Genomic DNA, 20,751 nt, shown 5'->3' on the forward strand with positions numbered 1-20,751 from the left:
CTTTACAGCTTGGTCCAGAGAGCTGCCTTAGACTATTCGATGAATCTATTCAAACAGCTGCCTGTTACCTTGACTTGTCTTCAGATTTTGTCGACCCGAGATGGGTCGTGGCACTAGGAATGTAAAACCGTTCCTATTATTTTGGCTGGCTCCAGCAAGAGAGAAGCCCATGCAAGGCTCCTACTGACCGTATGTTTCATTTCTGGCTTCGATGTCTGGGCACTAATTTCCCTAGATTTAACTATGTGCTCAATGTTAAGGCAGTGCTGTGGAAATCTGTCTGTGTAACCGGGGTGCTATGCAGGCCTGTCTGGGTGACTGTCAGGGAGAACTGTCCTGCCACACCAAGGACACGGCCCAAGGGGGGCTTTTTTTCATAGCCCAAAGAAGCTGCAGGAAACCCACCCTAGTGAGACAAAGACCAACACAGGGTCGGTCCCCACAGCCAGGTGATGGAAACAGGCTGGACACGGGCCGCCTCCCCTCCGGCCTGACTTGTGTGACAGACAGGGAAACCAATGCAAGCAGTAGCAACAGGGTTACCACAGTCCTGTCTGGGGACAGGCTTCCTTCCAGCGGGTGGGGAGCGGGCGCTCCTGCCAGACCAGCCTGGCTTCCATGGTTCCAGGAACCCTGTTCCCCCTCAGCCCAGTCCCCGCCCCCACTCCTTGGCTTTATGAGTTCATTTGCTGAAGTCACCCAGAGACAATGCTGAGTGTTCCACCCCTGAGTTGAAGCCCAGCCCAGCCCAGCCAGACACCTCCCGGTAGTGTAAATGAGGACAATGCCCGCTGGCCCACGTGACGGGGGGATGTAGACGGCAGCGGCGCCAGTCGCTCCTGGCACCATGGACGATGCCACAGTCCTAAGGAAGAAGGGTTACATCGTAGGCATCAATCTTGGCAAGGGTTCCTACGCAAAAGTCAAATCTGCCTACTCTGAGCGCCTCAAGTTCAATGTGGCTGTCAAGATCATCGACCGCAAGAAAACACCCACTGACTTTGTGGAGAGATTCCTTCCTCGGGAGATGGACATCCTAGCAACTGTCAACCACGGCTCCATCATCAAGACCTACGAGATCTTTGAGACCTCTGACGGGCGCATCTACATCATCATGGAGCTTGGCGTCCAGGGCGACCTCCTCGAGTTCATCAAGTGCCGGGGAGCCCTGCACGAGGACGTGGCGCGCAAGATGTTCCGACAGCTCTCCTTGGCCGTCAAGTACTGCCACGACCTGGACGTTGTCCACCGAGACCTCAAGTGCGAGAACCTTCTCCTCGACAAGGACTTCAACATCAAGCTGTCTGACTTCGGCTTCTCCAAGCGCTGCCTGCGGGACAGCAATGGGCGCATCATCCTCAGCAAGACCTTCTGCGGGTCAGCGGCATATGCAGCCCCCGAGGTGCTGCAGGGCATCCCCTACCAGCCCAAGGTGTACGACATCTGGAGCCTGGGTGTGATCCTCTACATCATGGTCTGCGGCTCCATGCCCTACGACGACTCCGACATCAGGAAGATGCTGCGTATCCAGAAGGAGCACCGTGTGGACTTCCCGCGCTCCAAGAACCTGACCTGTGAGTGCAAGGACCTCATCTACCGCATGCTGCAGCCTGACGTCAGCCAGCGGCTCCACATCGATGAGATCCTCAGCCACTCGTGGCTGCAGCCCCCCAAGCCCAAAGCCATGTCTTCTGCCTCCTTCAAGAGGGAGGGGGAGGGCAAGTACCGTGCCGAGTGCAAACTGGACACCAAGCCAGGCTTGAGGCCCGACCACCGGCCCGACCACCGACCCGACCACAAGCTTGGAGCCAAAACCCAGCACCGGCTGCTGGTGGTGCCCGAGAACGAGGACAGGGTGGAGGACAGGCTGGCCGAGACCTCCAGGGCCAAAGACCATCACGTCTCCGGAGCTGAGGTGGGGAAAGCAAGCACCTAGCATGACGATGGCCCCGTCGTGTGTGGTGGGGGTCGTGGTGGGGGGGCATGGCGCAGTCGGCCTTCACATTAACTAAGTAGGCAGGTAGGATCTGAAGAAGGCACAGGTGCAAGTAAAATTCGTCAATTAAACCACTATTTTGATTACGTTCCATTAGCTTTCTTCCACTTAGTAGCAAAGACGTTCTTTACTGACCACCAAATAAACCACAGGGTGTGTACAAGCATCAAGAGTGCCCAGTGAGGAGTGTTTTTCTCTGGGACTCAGCCAACCGCCCCACCTGACACACAGTGGTCTCCGGCCTAGGAGCACAGGACAGGTGCTCAGGTACAGGCAGACTCGTGGTGTGGCCTGGCCTTGTGGGGGACGAGAGGGCCTCTGCCAGGGTCCACCTGCCAGGCCCACACTGTCTCCCTCTGACCTGGCCTCCTCCCCAATGCCCTGGGGCTGGCCAGCTCCAGGGGTCCACGACTCCCCCTGGCCTCCTACAGTTTAGCCCACTCTAACCTACCCCCACTCCCTCAGAGTCCCTCGCTCAGCATCCTCCTCTTCCTCTATTTCCCGGAGTCATTTGAGATTTCTGTACTCAGCCCTCAAGTTCCCTGCCCTGTCCTCCAGGGGCAGCCCCAGCTGAGACCTCCCGGTGTGCCCTCCCCACCCAGTGGCTCTGCAAGCTGCTCAGCAGCCCTTGGTGATGGTGCACTGGCCTGTCTTTTGTGCTTCCTGCTGTGTCACCCATTGCTCCCAAAGCATGCGGCCCACTTGCTGGCCAAGTGCTTGAGGTGGTCAGCACCTAGACAGTGCTCCTCCCCCTCCCTCCCCACTTCCTGGGGACTCCCTTAGGACAACATGCACCCTTTCCTATGGGATAAAGCACCAAAGGCCCCACATCCCCCACCCATTAAGAGTCCCATCCTACCTGTCCAGCAACCCTACATCCACCTGCAGGTCCCAGGGCACATCTGGAGCTCAGCCACCCCAGGAACTTGCAGGAACTCACTATCGAGGAACACAGGTTAGCAGTGGCCCCAGGTAGGTGGCAGAGATCAGGCCCTGCACCAGCCTCCAGAGAACTTCAGCACTTAGGAAAGGTGTGAGAGGACCAGAGATCGCCTAGCACAGGCTGGGTACACTCAAAGCAAGAAGGATCCCAGTGTGAGCAGAGGCCAGGTGTGTCCCTGAGCAGTGAGACCCCCACCCTGAATGCACAATCTGTGACCTCCACTTGAGGTCTGGGGGCCAGACCTTGGTCTTGGGCCCAGCTGGGCCCCTCTACCTCTGCAGAAAGCAGGCACAGGACTGTCAGGCCACCAGACTCCTAAGGGTCAGACACCCATATCCTTGGCCAATGGGCAAGTGTGCCCGCAGTGCACAGAGGACCTGCCAGGTCTGCATGGAGCCTGGGGCCCACATTACTGTTATCTGGGAGCTCCTGTTGGTGGGAGAGACAAGGTGAGGCCAGGGCCAGCAGCATAAGATTAGCAGTGCCTACGGCAGAAGGGTGAGCGGGACAGTCCCACCCCATGAGCTGGAAGCCAGGGCTGGGAGAAGGTGATGGCTGAGATCACCTGATATGCAGCCCCTACACAGTCCTATAACCAGTGCACCTCACAGCAGGCAAGCCCAGAGTGGAGGCTGCAGACCTGGGCCCAGAACTGCAGGTGAACCCGAGAGTACAACTTCCAAGGGCTCCATTTCTCCTTCACATCCCCCCAGAGGAGCAGAAAGCATAGGAGGATGTGAGCTCAGCTCAGAACACAGGTTCCAGGTGCTGCAGAAAGCAATGCCAGAGTCATCCGGTGCCCCCACAGCCACGCCACCTGCAGCTTCCTCACCTGGGGGGCCCCTCGCTTCAAGCCCTGCAGTCCTGAGACACGACGTAGGCCCCAGGGCAAGGCTAGGGCTTGTGTGGGGAGCAGGATGGAGAGGCAACCCCCAGACTGTACCAGGTGTTCTTTAATGACACTTCAAGGGGCCGATTAAACAGCAAACAGCTTGGCAAGGCCCTGGGATGTGGCGTGGGCATGTGCATCCTGTGCCAGCCTGGCCCCAGCACAGCCCCTTTCTCCAGTGGCTCCTGGCGTAGTCAACAGCTTTGGCCCAGGCCTGGGCCCCGAGAAGGCTGGAGTCCTCTGCTGGGTGTACAGCTGCCCTGCAGGCTCCATGAAGCGTCTATGGGCCCAGCCCAAGCCTGGCTCTAAAAGAAGTCCGAGGCTTTGCGCCGAGCAGGGAGCTGCAGCAGGTTGTCCGTGATGGAGGCCGGGTCCTGCGTGAGAGGGGTGCGTGTGGCAGAGCCAGGCGCTGGTGTGCTTGTGGGGGTCTGTAGCCCACTGGCCGGGGTCTTGAGGTGGGTGGAGCGTGCTGGGGATGGTGTGTAGCTGGCCCGCAGGGCTCGGTCTGTGTACTTGCTGGCCGTCCTGCTCACGAGGCGCTGTAGGGCTGGGGACATGGCTGGGTTCAGGCCTTTGGGAGTGAGGCTGGGGTGAAGGGATGGACGAGAGAGGCAGGGTTAGGTGGGCTGAGAGCTGCCGGCAGCAGGGCCTCCCTCGGCTCCCAGGAAGAGCCTGGACAGAGACACAGTCACTCTGAGCTGAGGAGGATGGCATGGCGGCAAATGCGGGGGATCCCTGAGGTCAAACAGCAGCACTCAGGTCAAACCTAAGGTCAAACAGCAGCACTGCCCTTGGCTGTGGGGGCTGGGGTGGACCCCCAGGCCTCTGAGAGTTGGAGTCCCCACCCCTCTCCAAGGGGAACAATGACCGTCTCCACAGGGCTGATGAAAGCTCCCAGCAGGACCACATGCCTAAAGATGCCTCTTAGGGATGGGCCAAAGAGGAGGTGGAGGAAAGAGAAGATGGAGGGGGCCTCTCATCCTGTCCATGTGTGGCTGTGCTCTGGATAGAGGAGCTGCCACAGTACCCACTGCAGAACCCCACAGATCTGCCCTGGACTCTGCCGCATGGGCCATGCCTCCACACCGTCAGGGCAGGGGCCAAGCAGGAGCAGGCCAGAGCTACCCTCACACTTCCCCACCAGCCAGGCGGCCCCTCACCTGGCCAGATTCTCCGTCACTCTCCGCAAGGCTTCCTGCTTCTTGGCCCGGTTCTTGGCAGCAGCCTCGTTGGCCATCTTCAGCCCCAGCCGCTCCCTGCGGCCCGGCTCCAGGATCTACAAGGTAGCAGGCGTGTGGGTAGCTGTGCCAGGCCTGCCACATGCCAGGCAGCCCTTCACACAGAAAGCCACTGTGGTGGCTGCCAGCCTCTCTTTGTTGCCTACAAAACCCCCACAACCCACCATCACCTCCCACTAAAAGCCCCTGGAAAGCCCCCAACCCCGCCTGACCTGCCCAGGGCCCAGCACTCCTCACCTGTCTTCCTGTTCCTCCCAAAGCCATGACCTCTGACAACCTCTCAGGAACAAGAGGTCTGTTTTAACGTTTCCCTGATTATCGGCGTGAACATCTCTGTCTTATCGGCACTCTGTATTTTGGGCGCTTCCCCACGTGTCTGTGGCCTATTTTACTCTCAAGGGGCTCATTTTCCTTTTCTGCTGCTGTCACTCAGAAGACCCTCGCCAAGACCCTGTGTCAAGTCAACTGCGCTACACCCAGCATATGTGTTTTCAGTTATTTGCACTTGTTTCACTTATAACATTTTCTGCTGTATTTGTTATTTTCATTTGTGATTTCTTCCTTTGCTTTTATGTTTAGAGAGTCCTTCCTAACTTAAGATTAGACTACAGGCTGGGAGTGGTGGCTCATACCTGGAACCCCAGCACTTTGGGAGGCCAAGGCAGGAGGATCACTTGAGCTCAGGTGTTGGAGACCAGTCTGAGCAACACGACGAGACCTCTTTTCTACACACACACACACACACACACACAAAATTAGCTGGGTGTGGTGGTGTGTGCTATTAGTCCCAGCTACTCAGAGACTGAGGCTGGAGGGTCACTTGAGCCCAGGAGCTCAATGTTACAAGGAGCTATGATTGCACCACTGTTCTCCAGCCTGGACAACACAGTGAAACCCTATCTGTTTAAAATAAATAAATAAATAAAGGCGAGGCATGGTGGCTCACACCTGTAATCCCAGCACTTTGGGAGGCTGAGGTGGGTGGATCACAAGGTCAAGAGTTCGAGACCAGTCTGGCCAACACAGTGAAACCCCATCTCTACTAAAAATACAAAAATAAGCCGGGCATGATGACGCATGCCTGTAGTCCCAGTTACTCGGGAGGCTGAGGCAGGAGAATCACTTGAACCCAGGGGGTGGACGTTGCAGTGAGCCGAGATCGCGCCAGCACACTCCAGCCTGGGCAACAGAGCGAGACTCCATCTCAAAAAAAAAAAAAAAAAAAATCAAACTAAATACTTGCCACTATTTTCTTCTAGTTGTTTTATGGTTATTGTTTTTACATGTAACCTTTTCACCTTTCCACAATGTATGCTGCTACACATCCTAAGAACCTAGCTTCCTTCATTTCTAAATACTCTGCTATTCAGTGCAATTTGAGTTGCCATCTTTATCGAGCCCTAAATTCTGACTTGGATCATGATTTCACAATTTCCGTTGGCCTGGAGACTCGGGAAGCAGTGGCAGGCGCACCTTGGAAGCACCTCAGCCCTTGCCTTATGCTGTCACATTTGACAGCATAGCATCCTCTTCATTATCCCTCTCGCATGCCTGCCTTAGTTATCCTTGCATCCCAGACAATTCAGAACGAAAGTAACCAAAACCTCTCCCCATGTTTTGTCTGGACATGGGTTACCTCTACTAAGTACTCTGGGGAAAGCCCCGCAGTGGTATGGGGAGGCCTGTTGCATCTGACCCAGCCCACGAAGAGCCTCCCCTGGTTTGTGCCGGCTCTCACACACTCCACCCCGACCACTCCTACAACACCAGGCTTGAGCCGTGTCATCCAGCGTGCCCCAGTCATGTTCTGTAGCCAGGGTCCTTCCTCTGCAAGCACACAGCCGCGTCCCGTGGTCCTCAGGCCTGCAGAGCTCCTGACGTGTCTGTGACTATCCTCCCTCACTCATGAACAGCACCCGGCCTCCAGGATCCACAGGGCCCAAGCCACTCCCTGCCTTGGTGTCTCAGCCCTCACACCCCCAAATCCCTCTGTGACAGGTCCACCCACCCACACCTGCCCTCGGTGCCCTGGCATTCAGAAAAGCCAGCCCTCTGCCTGTCAGCAGCTGGGGGCCGATCCCAGTGCTCAGTCCTCAGCCACAGGCACTCAGGGCTCTAGAGGTGTCCACCCCGGTCACACACTTCCCCCATCACCACGACCCACCTTGAAAGCTGGGCCCGGTGTCCTGTCCACGTAGGGGGTTTCCGACCCTTCAACTCTCAATGGTGTGTTCTCAACCTCCCCCCAGGTCATCATTGGGGACTCGTTCACACCTGCAAATAAAGAGCCCAAAACCGTCTCAGGCCAGAGGACTCCCCACCCCCCTCCCCTCCAGTCACAGCCTGTTCACCCAATGTGCATCCCAGCTAACATGAATACAGGCAGCTAGCCCTTTCTCCTTCCCCAGGACTCTGGAACCCTGGCACCTCCATCCTCCGAAAGGGAAATGCCAAGCTCCTAGCAGTTCCGAGGCAGGCTCAAGGCCCTACAGCCATGTGCTTAGCCTACGAGCCTCTGGGAGGTCTCCCCCAGCCATGCAGGAGGAGACACTCAGGCCTTCCAGGGCTCCCAAACCTCCTAGAACCCCGGACAAACCTGTGGTGCCTTCACATGCCCTGGCCTGTGACACAGCACCAGCACCCAAAAGCACAGAGGCCAGAGTGCAGGAGGGGCACCCACGCATGCCACGGGACCACCTAAGTGTCACCTGCCCCCTGAGGTGCCGAGCCTCCCTCCCTGCAGTGCTAGGTAGACTTAGACTCATAAGCACTATGCACACACCCCCACCTGCTGACATCACAGTAAGGACCAGGACAGGACACATCACCCCAGGACGTCTCGGGTCAGGTCTGCCTGAGAGTCCAGCCCGCCCACAGCCCCAAGCAGCCTGGACACCTGGCCTCTAAGGCCTTGTACAGACAGGAGACCAGGTCCCTGAGTTACACAACGTGTGGGGCAGGCCAGGTAGAGACCGAGAGTGGCCAGGGCCGACTGAGAAGCCCACCTCTCCCAGGGAGTCCCAGCAGTAGGCCACTTGCCAGTGGGCACTTTTCTCACCAGGGGCAGGAGAAGGAGTGGCAACAAATCCAAATCCACCCACTCGAGGAGACTCCTGGGGGATCAGCTCCTTGCCATCGGGGCCCACCTTGCCCTGTTTGTGCTGGAACAAGCAGAGAGGCTGGCATCAGGGGGACTGCAGTCCACACGCTCGACAGCGGGCTAGTGGGCAAACACGTAGGAACATGCTGGAAACACTTCCTCTGCTCAAGGCAAGGCTGGGGCTCTGGGGCTGGCGGCCTTCTTGGACAAAGAGAGGGAGGGCCCCTGCCCCAACCACCCCAAAGACTTTGAGGGCCTGTCAAAGTGGGCACCGGAGCGAGGGAAGCCCCTCCTCCCATCCAGGGAGGTGCCAGGGCTCAGCTCCAGCTGCGCCTATCCCAGCGACTCTGGAGGATGCTGATGCCAGGCCCCTGCAGGAGGCAATGCTGACGATAGATAGGACTTATGCTCTAGTCTCTTCCTGCCTTCCTCACTTCAACCCTGTGACCGCCACAGTCACTGTCAGAGAGTGTCCACTCGTCTTGCCCCCAGACTCAGACAGCCTCTGCTGTCTGCCAACCCAGGGCCTGTCTCACCCCAGCCACCCCCTGGGACTGGGCTCCCTCTGCTGCTCGCTGGCTTCCCTGCCCGGCGTGTGCGCGTGCAGCGGCCAGCCTGGACTCGCTCCCAGCAGCCCCTTTTCTCTCATGCCCCTGCCATCAAGGGAGCTGGCACAGATCTGGACCTACAGAACGTGTGTAACCAAGGCAGTGTTCAATGGAAGCCCACTGGGGCTGAGGAAAGACTCAGGACCCTGCCACACAGGGCCGCAGATGGTTCCACTCACTGAGCTCCGCCAAGCTCAAAGACATGGGAGAGATCGTGCCTGCCCCCAGGCAGCCCTGCCCCGCCTGGCGCATGTGACCCTGCTGACCCGCCACTCACCTGGGCATTGAGGGCGGCTGCCTGCTGGAGCTGGCACCTGCTCAGGGCTTGGCTGAAGGGATCCCTAAGGAAGCGCGTGTTCTTATGCACCACCTGCCGGGGCTTCTTAAACAGCTGCTCCTCATCAGGGACACCTGGCAGACGAAGCAAAGGTAGCAGCAGGTGTCAGAAGGGCAGCAGCCTAAGGAGCATGAGGAGCTCGCTTCTCGGCCAAGTCACTCCCAGATGAACAGAAGCACTGAGCAGAACGCAGGCCCTGGTGCTGCTGGAGAGGGCCTCACTCACTGCTGACCTCACACAGACCTGTCCACTCTGAGACAGACCAGTATCCCTCGGAGGCCCAAACTGCAAGGGGGCACGGACATACACACCTGGAAGGCTACTCCAAACACAGAGCCAGACACACGCAGCTCTACCCAACACCTCCCCATCTGGCTGCCAGGCCCGCTGCTTACCCTCTGGATAGTACATGAGGGAATTCTTGGCCTTGTACTTCCAGGTCTCCACACCGGCCTGGCTGCTCTCGATGGCCTGGTGCTCTGCTGACGGGAGTTCAAGATTATCTTTCTGCCTCTGCAATCACATGGGGAAAAGTGATGGTCAGAGATGCCCCTGGGCATTGTACCCACGGCCCTGGGGCTCCCCCAACCACCACAGAGGGTGCCTATGCCTATGTGACACCCAAGACCCCAGAGACACCTTCTCAAACTCCTCCTCAGCCTGGTAGAGCCAAGCGTGGCGTGCCCGGCTCCTCTCCTTGGCCACCTCCATGATCTCCTGGAAGGAGGCATTGTCCTCACTCGTGTAGCGGCTCAGGAAGACATCTAGGCTGGGCAGTGGCTCCTTCTCCTCCTCCTCTCCAGCCTCTCCTGCTTAGGGGTTGCGGGAGGAGGAACACAGCACCCTTTGTAGTCAGGAAAGAGGACGACACCCAGGCCCAGGAATCACAGCCCCCAACATGCAGTGCTGGAATCCTCTCCCCTGGTCCTGGCTTCTGCCCATGAGAGCCCACACTGCCAAGGACTCCCCATGGGGGCAGAATCCACCCACTCTGACTGCCCAGAGAGCCTTCAGGTGGTGCTCTACAGATGCAGGGCTAGCTCTGCTCATGTGCTGGATGCCAAGGGAATTACATAGTCTGATTCAGACTGGAGGGAGCAACACAGGTGTTAGAGTAAGAGCTCGTGATCACAGGCAGGCTCCTCCCCCACCAAAGTGGTGCCAGCCCTGTGGGATGTACCTCCAAATCCTCGGGGGCTCTCCCTCACTTTCTAGGATTTCCTTACTTTAACCACTCTTCTCTTCCCAGTACCTGTACTACAGGTGGGTGGTCATCGCCTTATCATCCTGACCTGAGAGCCAGCCCCAATTCCAGGGACCCCATATGACCCGGTCCTCTGGATGGGGCCTCACAGGTGCTAAGCCACAACCCCAAACACCTCGACACCAAGCCTGCCACCATGGAAAGTGGTACCCCCACTGAGGTGGTGCCCTGGTGCTGCGTGTGGTGGTGCAAACTTCAGTGGGGCCACCTGGAGAGTTTTGCCTTCGAGTCTAGTGACAGTCCTGACCACCTGCTACATGCGAGGCTATGCACAAGGCACAGTGGCTACAAGTTCAAGACCCAAGGGATGAGGACAGGGGTCAGAGAGATAAGAAGTGAAACCCTGACCATCGCTGAGACCTGCAGAAGTGACTCCCTTTCTGAGCCTCAGCTTCCTCACCTGTAAACGCGATGATGGCTCCTACCACTTAGGTTCTGAAAAGGATTCCTATATTTACTGGCATGTAGGTGTACAGGTATTGAAAATCTGCAAATTGGCTACGTATGATGGCTCACACTTGTAATCCTAGCACTTTGGGAGGCTGAGGTGGGAGGATCACTTGAGCTCAGGAGTTCAAGACCAGCCTGGGCAACATAATGAAACCTCATCTCTATAGGAAAAAAAAGGAAGAAAAAAATCTACAAATTGTCCTGTGATGCACAAGCTACATTTCAACAGATAATCAAGTTTCAAGGACAACAAGGACTGTGTTAATGGCCGAAAAAGCTGAATTGTAAAGCAAAAAATATCATGTTTGTGCAAACATACAACACATCTGTGCTGTTCCAGCACACTGGAGTCTAGAAACTGATAGGAAAGAGCATCTCATTCGTCCATACGTGCACTGACGTTCTACTACTGATTAAAAGAGGGCCTGACCATGCGGAAGTCCCATGGCGTGCAGAACACTTACATTCAACAGGACTCGGAGTGCCCTTTCCTAAACGGACTCCCCCATCAAGTCACGATGTTACCATATAGACCTGTGTGTCCCAGCAAACATGCTGAAGATGACAACTTTCATCTGTTCCACGTGTACCTGTGCAAGGCCCACAATACCACGTGTGCTGTTCCCAACACAGCATACAGATGAAAGCAAAATAACGCTTCTGCTCTTATGCAAGCGATGCCAATTAGGGAAAGAGACCATAAATAGTAATCCCTTTAAAATGTTATGTCTCGGCCAGGCGCGGTGGCGTAAGCCTTGTATATTAAGGTATAAACCTGTAATCCCAGCACTCCGGGGTGTAAACCTGTAATCCCAGCACTCTGGGGAGGGCCAAGGCAGGCAGATCACCTGAGGGCAGGTGTTCAAGACCAGCAGGGCCAATATGGCAAAATCCCGTCTCTACTAGAAAATACAAAAATTAGCCAGGTGTGCTGGCGGGAGCCTGTAATCCTGGCTATTTGGGACGCTAAGGCAGGGAGAATTGCTTGAATCCGGGAGGTGGCGGTTGCGGTGAGCTGGGATCACACCATTGCACTCCAGCCTGGGTGACAGAGTGAGACTCTGTGTCAAAAAATAAAAAATAAAGTAAAATAAAATAAAATAAAATAAAATAAAATGTCTTGTGATGAAAAATCAAAGCCAGGCTGGAAGCCACAGAGCACCAGTGGTGTTGTGACTTTACAGTGGCAGGTCAAGAAAGGTTTCTCTGAACAGGTAACATCTATGCAGAGATCTATAGGAAAAAAAGCAGCGAGCCATGCAATTATCTGGGAAGCAACCAATATGAAGGAAACAAATGGAGAGGCCCTGAGGCGTCTTCAGGATAGTGACAAAAGGGGCCTTCCAACATCCATGAAGCCCACAGGGCAGGGCTGGAACACAGCCGAAAAGCCAGTGAGAGCTAGTGAGAGTCCCATTTCACAGAGGCGAGTCACGTGTGGGAGCTGGACCCAAATGTTTAACAGTTAGACCAACGTCCTTTGACTTCACAGGCTGCTATTTAGGCAAGACCTCTCAGGAACAAGATGTGACCTGCAGCCCTCTGGAGCACCCCCTCAGGGCCTCACAGGCTAAGATTCCCAGGCAATCCTGGCCAGGTGACTGAAAAAGGGCATGCTCACTCACCATCCTCTGGGCCTCGGCCGCGGGGCCTGGGCTTGTTGCCCACCACTCCAGTGCCTGCATGCACCTCAGGGGTTTCAAACGTGGCTGGAGTCACATCTAAGGGAAGAGAGGGGGATGAGAATTAGAGCAGCCCGAAGCAACAGTTCAGCAGGCTTTCCCCTCTCCACTACCCATAGGGTCCTCATACAGGGCGGCGGGGGCTCCCGGGACATCTTGCCCAAGGCAGAGCCAAATTTGATGGCAATCTGGCGCATCCGTTCCAAGTCTCCATTCTCCTCGGCTTCCAGGTACTCCTTCTGTGCCTGGAGCTTCTCCACATCAGGAAAGAAATCCCTTTGGATGACTGTCTGGAGGCCCTGCAAGGAGATCAGAATGAAGGTCAGAGGCTGGGCACAGTGGCTCATGCCTGTAATTCCAACACTTCAGGAGGCCAAGGCAGGTGGATCACGAGGTCAGGAGTTCCAGACCAGCCTGGCCAACATGATGAAACCCCATCTCTACTAAAAATACAAAAAATTAGCCGGGCATGGTGGCAGGCACCTGTAGTCCCAGCTACTTGGGAGGCTGAGGCAGGAGAATCGCTTAAACCCGAGAGGTGGAGGTTGCAGTGAGTCGAGATCATGCCTCTGCACTCCAGCCTGGGTGACAGAGCAAGACTGTCTCAAAAAAAAAGAAAGTTTGAGTTGCCGTCTGGGCGTTCCTGCCTTAGAGTCCACTCCTTCAAATTCTGCTTCCCCAGTGATTGGGCCTGCCTTGAGGGAGCTTGAGGGCACTTTCTAGCCAGATTGAGCATCCCATATGGTTGCCATGCTGCAACCTCTACCATCACTAAACACTCTTCTGATGTCCGTGAAACTCTTCTCTCTTGCCCTTGCTAACTGGTCATTCTCATTCTCCATTGCTGGCTGCCCACCAGCCAGACCAACGTGGGTATTATCACTTTCATTCCACACATGACTTTCTATTTCCAATCTAAACCTTTTTCCTGGCGGGGCATGGTGGCTCACGCCTGTAATCCAAGCACTTTGAGAGGCTAAGGCGGGCGGATCATCTGAGGTCAGCAGTTCGAGATCAGCCTGGCCAACATGGTGAAACCCTGCGGCTACTAAAAATACAAAAATTAGCCAGGCGTGGTGGCGGGCACCTGTAGTCCCAGCTACTCGGCAGGCTGAGGCAAGAGCAAGACTCCGCCTCAAAAAATAAAATAAAAATAAACCTTTTTCCTGAGTAACTTCAGCCAGTCACTAGCACGGGCTGAGATTCCCAAGTCTGCACCTCCAGCCAGACCTTGCTCCCGAGCTGCGAATTTGGGCACCCAACCGTCCGTTAAAGCCACTCATCTACATATCCCAAAAGGTGTCCCGAATTAAACAGGTCTAAAACCAAACTGACTTCCGCCAATCCCCGTTTCAGCTCCTTCTGTGAGCTTGTGGTGGGGCGACGGAGGTCCACTCACTCGAGATGCTGTTACAACTGCAGGCTTTTTCCTGGAACCCCAGCATTCATACTTGATGCCACCGCTCTTTAGAAAGCCCTCTTTGCCACCATCCTTCCAGTGTGTCAAACTCTTACACTTTAACAGAAAATCTTATTTCCCTGACCCCCGTCCTACAGAAAGAGAGCCGCTCCCTCTTTTCCCTGACAACACTGCTACAGCCTCTTCCACCACAGACGTCTTCCTCTGCCCTGTTTACTTGACTCGTGGGACCGTCCACACCCCAAGGGCAGGGACTCCGGCTCCTCCACTTCCAAGAGGAGACGGAGCGTCAAGACCTGAAAAAGGGAACCCGAGGGGAGCGTGAAGCAGGGGAGGGTCCCAGAAGTCGCCGGCGTCCGCACCGAGGTCGTACCTCAATATACTCTTCCTCATCCAGGACCCGCTGCTTGCTCGTCGCAGCCCCAGCCTCTCCCGCCTCGCGCTTCCTCGGGGGCCTGGACGCGGCGGGGAGCAACAAGGACGAACCTGATGCGCCCGGAGTCTCCATCGCTATCCCAGGAAAAACCTCGGGCACCCCAGGCGCGTCACAGGGTGGAGGGGGCGGGATTGCATCATTTGCGCAGGCGCCTCCAATAGTTGGCCAATGGAAAAGCTGTGGCTCTAGAAAGCCAGCCCGCGCTCCGTACTGACGTCACTATAAATACTAGACATTATGGGAGTTGTAGTCTTTGTCCTGCCCCGCGCTATTCATGCTTGTCAATGCTGTGAACACGAGGTGGTGCTGTGGAGGTGGCGGGGGGCGGGTGCTGTGGGGCGTGTTCTTCACGCGAAAAATTCTAGCTTTACGGTGCCCAAAGGCCTTAGAATTCTAATTTCCCACAAGAAAGAACTATGTATGCTTCGAGATTATTCAACAAAAATACACACGAGGAAATGTGCTTATATAGGAGTTTCAAGCTTTATGCAAAAAAAAGGGCCTTAAAACAATTTTTTTTTTTTTTTTTTGAGATGGAGTTTCGCTCTTTTTGCCCAGGCTGGAGTGCAATGGTGCGATCTCGGCTCACCGGATTTCCCGGGTTCAAGGGATTCTCCTGCCTCAGCCTCCCGAGAAGCTGGGATTACAGGGATGGGCCACCACGCCCAGTTAATTTTGCATTTTTAGTAGAGACAGGTTTTCTCCATGTTGGTCAGGCTGGTCTCTGGATCACAGGCGTGAGCCACCGCGCCCGGCCAAAACAATCTTTTTTTATAGCTATCTAACAAAAGATAAAAGAAAGAACAAGACAGTGGATCAATTAAGAAATGTCTAAAGATTATTCTGAATCCCAGCACTTTGAGAGGCCAAGAGGGGCGGATCACCTGAGGTCAGGAGTTCCAGACCAGCCTGGCCAACAAGATGAAACCCGATCTCTACTAAAAACACACAAAAGGCCAGGGGCGGTGGCTCACCGCCTGTAATCCCAGCGCTTTGGGAGGCCGAGGCGGGTGGATCACGAGGTCAGGAGATGGAGACCATCCTGGCTAACATGGTGAAACCCTGTCTCTACTAAAAATACAAAAAAAAATAAGCCGGGCATGCTGGCTGGCGCCTAGTCCCAGCTACTCGGAAGGCTGAGGCAGGAGAATTGCTTGAACCCAGGAGGCACTTGAATCCTGAGGCAGGAGAATGGCGTGAACCTGGGAGCAGAGATGGCAGTGAGCCGAGATCGTGCCACTGCACTCCAGCCCAGGGGACAGAGCAAGACGCCGTCTCAAAAAAAAATAAAAAATAAAAAAATAACACGCACACACACAAAAAATTAGCTGGGCATGGTGGTGGAGGCGGGTGCCTGTAGTCCCAGCTACTCGGGAGGCTAAGGCTGGAGAATCACTTGAACCCAGTAGGCGGAGGTTGCAGTGAGCTGAGTTCACGCCACTGCACTCCAGCCTGGGCAACAAGAGTGAAACTCTGTCAAAAATAAAAATAAAAATAAAAGAGATTATTGGGCCCCCAAATGCCATAGTGGGCTTCCCAGAAGAGGGATAATTCTCATTCAAGGCCAGGCACAGTGGCTCATGCCTGTAACCTCAGCACTTTGGGAAGCACAGGCAGGTGGATCACTTGAAGTCAGGAGTTTGAGACCAGCCTGGCCAACATGGTGAAACTCCAGCTCTACTAAAAAAAAAATATGTATACACACACACACACACATACACATTAGCTGGGCGTGGTGGTGGGTGCCTGTAGTCCCAGCTACTTGGGAGGCTGAGGCAGGAGAATCACTCGAACCCAGGAAGCGGAAACTGCAGTGAGCAGAGATTGTGCCACTGCACTCCAGCCTGGGTGACAGAGTGAAACTCTGTCCAAAAAAAAAAAAAAAAAAATTAACATTCAAGTGGACCAGAAAATTTAAGGAATTTCTCCCCAAACAGAAGATGTGAATTATGTCAGACAAATAAATTCTGGCCTGGAACAATTTAATACAATTTTGCTTTTGCAACATACAAGCATACCTTCATTCACTGAAGTGCAGCGTGCTGCTGCTGCCCTGGTAGAAGTGATAGGGCAATGGGGGAGACAGAGACACTTGTTAGATCATCACACAAACAGGTGTAAAATTGCAGCTGTGTCCTTGCAAGAAAAGAGTTTGTACTTGGGGAATCTTGACCTAGTTTGGGAGGTCAGAGAAGTTTCCCCAGGCAGAAAGTGATTGCAGATTCCAAAGATGAACAAACAGGCAGTGGTCAGGTGGAAAGAGCATGTGCAAAGGCCTAGTGGTGGGAGGGAGCAAGGCAAGTTCCCAAGAAGTCCTTTGGAAATGCAGAGTGCAGTGAGGTGTGAGATGATGCCAGAGAGGCAGGGCCAGGCTGCACGGGGCCTCGTGGGGTATGGTGAGGTGGTTTGTCTTTATTCTGAATTGAAGGGACAGGCCAGGCACAGTAGCTCATGCCTATAATCCTAGCACTTTGGGAGGCCTAGGCTGGTGGATCATTTGAGGCCAGAAGTTTGAGGCCCGCCTGGTCAACATGGCAAGACCTCATCTCTACAAAATATTTTTCAAGTTAGCCAGGTGTGGTGGTGCCCACCTGTGGTCCTAGCTACTCAAAAGGCTGATGCGGGAGGATCACTTGAGCCCAGGAGCTGGAGGCTGTAGTGAGCCGTGATTGCACCACTGCACTCCAGCTTGGGTGACGGAGCGAGACCTTGTCTCAAACAAACCAACCGACAAAAAAGCAGAGCCAGTGTGGGTGCAGGTGGACAAGACTGGAAACAGTTGGCAGTGGTCAAGGTGAGAGGTGACGGTGGCTTACATCAGACTGGTACAGTTAGAGCTGAAGAGATTCTGGAATTTATTGATAAACAGTAAAATTGACTTCCTGTCAGCCTGGGTATAGTGGATGATCAGGAGAAGGAGGGGTCCAGTGACCGCTGGCTCTTTGGCTCATGTGCCTGGTTTGCACAGAAGAGCTCACTGTGGACAAGGTGACCTTAAGGAGTCTGTGGGCTTCAAGCAGACAGCTGGAGATAAATACCTGGCTCAGGGGAAGGGCCTGAGCTTGAGATGTAAATGTGGCAGAAAGATAGGAACTGGAGCCCGAGGGTAAAAGATAAACCGGGGAGAGGGTGAAGATGAGAAGTGAGCGCCTGGGTGTGAGCCTGAAGGATGCCTATGTTAACAGCCTGCTGGGGAGGGGGGGGGTCAGCCTGCCAAGGAGCAGCTAGAGCTCAAGGAGCAAATTCAGGAGAGCAACACAGCCACTGAGCCCTGGAAGGTGGCGCTCCACAAGCTCTGATCAGGGCTCCCGACACAATGACAGATGGCCATTCAACCAAGGAGTGCGAGGGGCCTGGAACCCGCCAGATGGGAGTGTCCCCACCTGCAAGGGAGCTGACCGGGACACGGGCATGTCCACAGGTCGTCTGTTCAGTCCCCGAGGGCAAGACCAGGGTTCAGGGAGAAGGGTTTTGTGACAACCAGCAGTGTGCATGCTAGGGGTGGAGGCGGGAATGCTAGGGACACCCAGCAGTGTCAGGGCAGTTCTGACTGGGGACACCATGCTTGCTTGGTGTCATCCAAGCTGGCCAGCCTTGGGGTGTCCGAGGAGCTGCAGCCCTGGCTTCTGCAGTCCTGCTTTTAGAGATGGATTTCATTTCCTGCAGGGAGAACTGCCCCGTTTCCTGCAGGGCCTGTAAGGTGACAGAGCGAGGTGCTCAAGCCAGCTGAAGGGGATGTGAGATGCTTTGGACCCACTGTAGGGCCTACTTGGAGAATCGAAGGCTTCTTTGCAGGGTGCCTTTTGCCATGGGCCAGGATAAAGAAGGGGAGGGCAGGCATCTTCCTAGGCAGCAGGGGTGGGGTCTCCCCAATCCAATCTCCTCTTGCCCTACCCTAGGATGGCAGAGATTCCTGTGAGGGAGGCCGACCCCACAGCACAGAAAACCCCAGAAGGAAGCAGGGGACCCCCACCCATGGGCAGGTTCACAGTAGCCCAGAGGCCAGGGCTGGACCCCAGGGGCCCAAGGCCACCATCCATGGAGCAGTCTCCTCTGCTGGGGGGCACCCTGGTGCAGAGACCGAGGCCTCGCAAAGCTGTGCTCCTCTCAAAGACAGCTGTACCCTAAACTCCCCTCGCTGCGAAGGAAGGAAGAAGGGACAGCTCCTTGTTGGTTGTGAGGGTGGAGCCAAGGTGGACTTGAGACTCTGGGCGGCTTCTGTGGTATCTGAAGTTGCTTGTTTCTCAGTATCAGCGAGAGGCTCGAAGGTGAAGGTGAAGGTGAAGGGACTGGGGAGGGGCTCCTGGAATCGCTCCTGCGACCTTCTTATCCTACAGGTCCAGATACCAAGAGTCAGCCCAGGTCCTGGGAAGCCTGCAACCCCAGGACTGCACAGACACGAACCCCACCCTGCTTCCCGCTGCGGGAGGGCGGGCCAGGTCAAGTTGGGTCAATGTTCACATTGAGAAGAGGGAGGCCAGCATGTCCCAGGGTGCGGAGAGAGGCTCCACTGCGGAGGATTCTGGGTCCAGTGTTGATACGGAGTGGTTCCCCTCCTGGGGTGGAGTTAGTGTCTCTTGGGGTGATGAGGGGGTGAGGAAGCTGCTCTATGCCCCAGCCCACCCCCAAGGGACTCCCCACTCCCACTACCGTGGAACACCATGCACCAGGGGCCCTGGGCTGGGGTCCTTCCTTCCCAGCGAGGAGTGTTTAGGGTACAGCTGTCTTTAGGGTACAAGCTGCAGGAGGCAAGGGCTGTGGAGACGGGCGGAGCAGACGGGTATACTCTCCCAGTTCCTTTTCGGGTAGATCTGTCTTCTCCCAGGGCCAACTCCAAAGACCCCAAAAAGGGTGGCCGAGCCCAGGGGCAGCTCCTAGAGTCATCAGCAGCTCCCCTTGGAGGACTTCTTGACGCCGGGCAGGAGCCTCGCGGAAGCCGACGCGCGCTTCTGGTGTCGCCATTTGGCCCGGCGGTTCTTGAACCAGACCTGGGAATGAGGAGAATGTTCAGCCCCAGCCCAGGTCCCACGTCCCACCGGCTCCCGAGGCTCCCACAGGGACCGACAAGGGAGCTTCGCGACAGGGGCGTGGGCGGACGGCGCTGCTCTTATTCGCTGCGGACAGACTCGGTGGGTCTGAACGCGAAATGGGAACCCCCTTCGTACCCGCCCCAGCCTCCAGCTGGCGGCGAACAGGACGCCCCTTCTTGGGTTCAGGGCCCTTCTGAATATCCCAAATTCGGGACGTGAAGGCGCGCCTCTTTCGTCATCAGGGTAAAGTGTAAAACAAAAGTAGCCCTCCCGTCCCTTTCCCGCGACACCTGCCCGCCCTCACCCGCTCCTCGTCCCCCTGGACGCCCAGCACCTTCCAGGGACCTCCGGCGCGCCAGGGTAGGGCTTGGGCCGAGGCCGTTTTTGCAAAGGGCGCCCGCCCGCCAGGACCCAGTGCAGTGTAGCCGCGGCCCGCGCGCTCTGGGGAGAGGCTGGGCGGGGCACCCACCTCCACGCGCTCCTCGCGAAGGCGGATGCGGCCGGCCAGGCGCTCGCGCGTGCTCACGTCAGGATACTGGTTCTGCACGAAGAGCGCCTCGAGCGCCTGCAGCTGCTCCTCGCTGAAGATGGTGCGGTGGCGCCGCGTGCGCCGCTGCGAACCCGGGCCGACCGGGCCCGGGAGCGCCCCGGAACCTCCAGCTGGCGCACCCAGGGACAAGGGCACCGCGGGTCCCAGCCTCAGCGGCCACGCCAGACGAGCGCCTATGGAGCGAGGGCGCGGTGAGGCGCGGGGCTGGGGCCAAGCTCGGCACCCACCGCGCTGCGCCCCGGGCTCCCCAGCCGGGCCCCGCGCCCCGCCCCGCGCCTACTCACTCAGCCCGGCTGCCGCCTCTGGGGGCCCGCAGGGCCCCGCGCGGGGGCTGCAGCAGCAACAGCAGGCGCAGGGCGCAGCCTCTGGCGCCCCGGGCTCCTCTGGTTCGGTGGGGCTCTGGCCACCGGCGGGCTGCGGTGGGCAGGCGGCCAGGGCCGGGAGGCTCCGCTCGGGCAGGCTGGAGAGGATGTGCTCGATGGAGAAGGGGCAGGGCCGCCCTGGGGCCCCCGCCGCTGCAGCCATGCCCTGCCCGGCCCGGCCGCCGCCGCCGCCGCTGAAATATATACGTCGAGGGGGGGAGCGCGCAGTAATCCCCGGGCCGGGCGCCCAGTCCACGCGGGTTAATCCCGCAGCGCCGGCCGCGAGCGCGCTAATCCTCGACTGCGGCGGCTCTGCCTCGGCGCGCGGGGGCCGGCGGCGCTGCGGGGAGGGCGCCCTGTGCCTTCCCCGCCCCCCGCCCGCGTCCTCCTGTCCCGCCGGGGCCCACCGTTCGCGCGGTCAGGGCGACCTGCGGGGGAAGGGTCGG

At 56.8% G+C, this 20,751-nt stretch overlaps 3 protein-coding genes across 4 annotated transcripts; 1 reads left to right on the plus strand and 2 right to left on the minus strand.

Moving 5' to 3' along the window:
- Positions 1-255: 255 nt before the first annotated feature.
- TSSK2 (testis specific serine kinase 2) lies at positions 256-2,083 on the plus strand. Its single transcript, XM_025399699.1, has one exon. It carries the CDS (start codon positions 848-850, stop codon positions 1,934-1,936), a length of 1,089 nt encoding a protein of 362 aa, XP_025255484.1. The 5' UTR covers positions 256-847; the 3' UTR covers positions 1,937-2,083.
- Positions 2,084-3,874: 1,791 nt separating this feature from the next.
- On the minus strand, positions 3,875-14,520 carry ESS2 (ess-2 splicing factor homolog). Of its 2 annotated transcripts, none has more exons than XM_025400362.1 (10): positions 14,301-14,451; positions 12,638-12,806; positions 12,451-12,546; positions 9,751-9,923; positions 9,507-9,624; positions 9,052-9,185; positions 8,125-8,227; positions 7,231-7,340; positions 4,989-5,104; positions 3,875-4,413 (listed from the first exon to the last, which is right to left on the minus strand). In XM_025400362.1, exons 1-10 carry the CDS (start codon positions 14,433-14,435, stop codon positions 4,134-4,136), a joined length of 1,434 nt encoding a protein of 477 aa, XP_025256147.1. In that variant the 5' UTR covers positions 14,436-14,451; the 3' UTR covers positions 3,875-4,133. The 2 variants fall into 2 exon arrangements, with proteins under 2 accessions (XP_025256147.1, XP_025256148.1); XM_025400363.1 differs by having other exon boundaries at positions 3,877-4,413; positions 9,751-9,920; positions 14,301-14,520.
- A 4,726-nt stretch (positions 14,521-19,246) lies between these two features.
- Positions 19,247-20,489, minus strand: GSC2 (goosecoid homeobox 2). The gene is made up of 3 exons (XM_025400352.1): positions 20,228-20,489; positions 19,863-20,116; positions 19,247-19,351 (listed from the first exon to the last, which is right to left on the minus strand). Exons 1-3 carry the CDS (start codon positions 20,466-20,468, stop codon positions 19,247-19,249), a joined length of 600 nt encoding a protein of 199 aa, XP_025256137.1. The 5' UTR covers positions 20,469-20,489.
- Between the last annotated feature and the right edge of the window lie 262 nt (positions 20,490-20,751).

The sequence above is a fragment of the Theropithecus gelada genome, chromosome 10 (assembly GCF_003255815.1).
Source record: "Theropithecus gelada isolate Dixy chromosome 10, Tgel_1.0, whole genome shotgun sequence".
Lineage (NCBI taxonomy): Eukaryota > Metazoa > Chordata > Mammalia > Primates > Cercopithecidae > Theropithecus > Theropithecus gelada.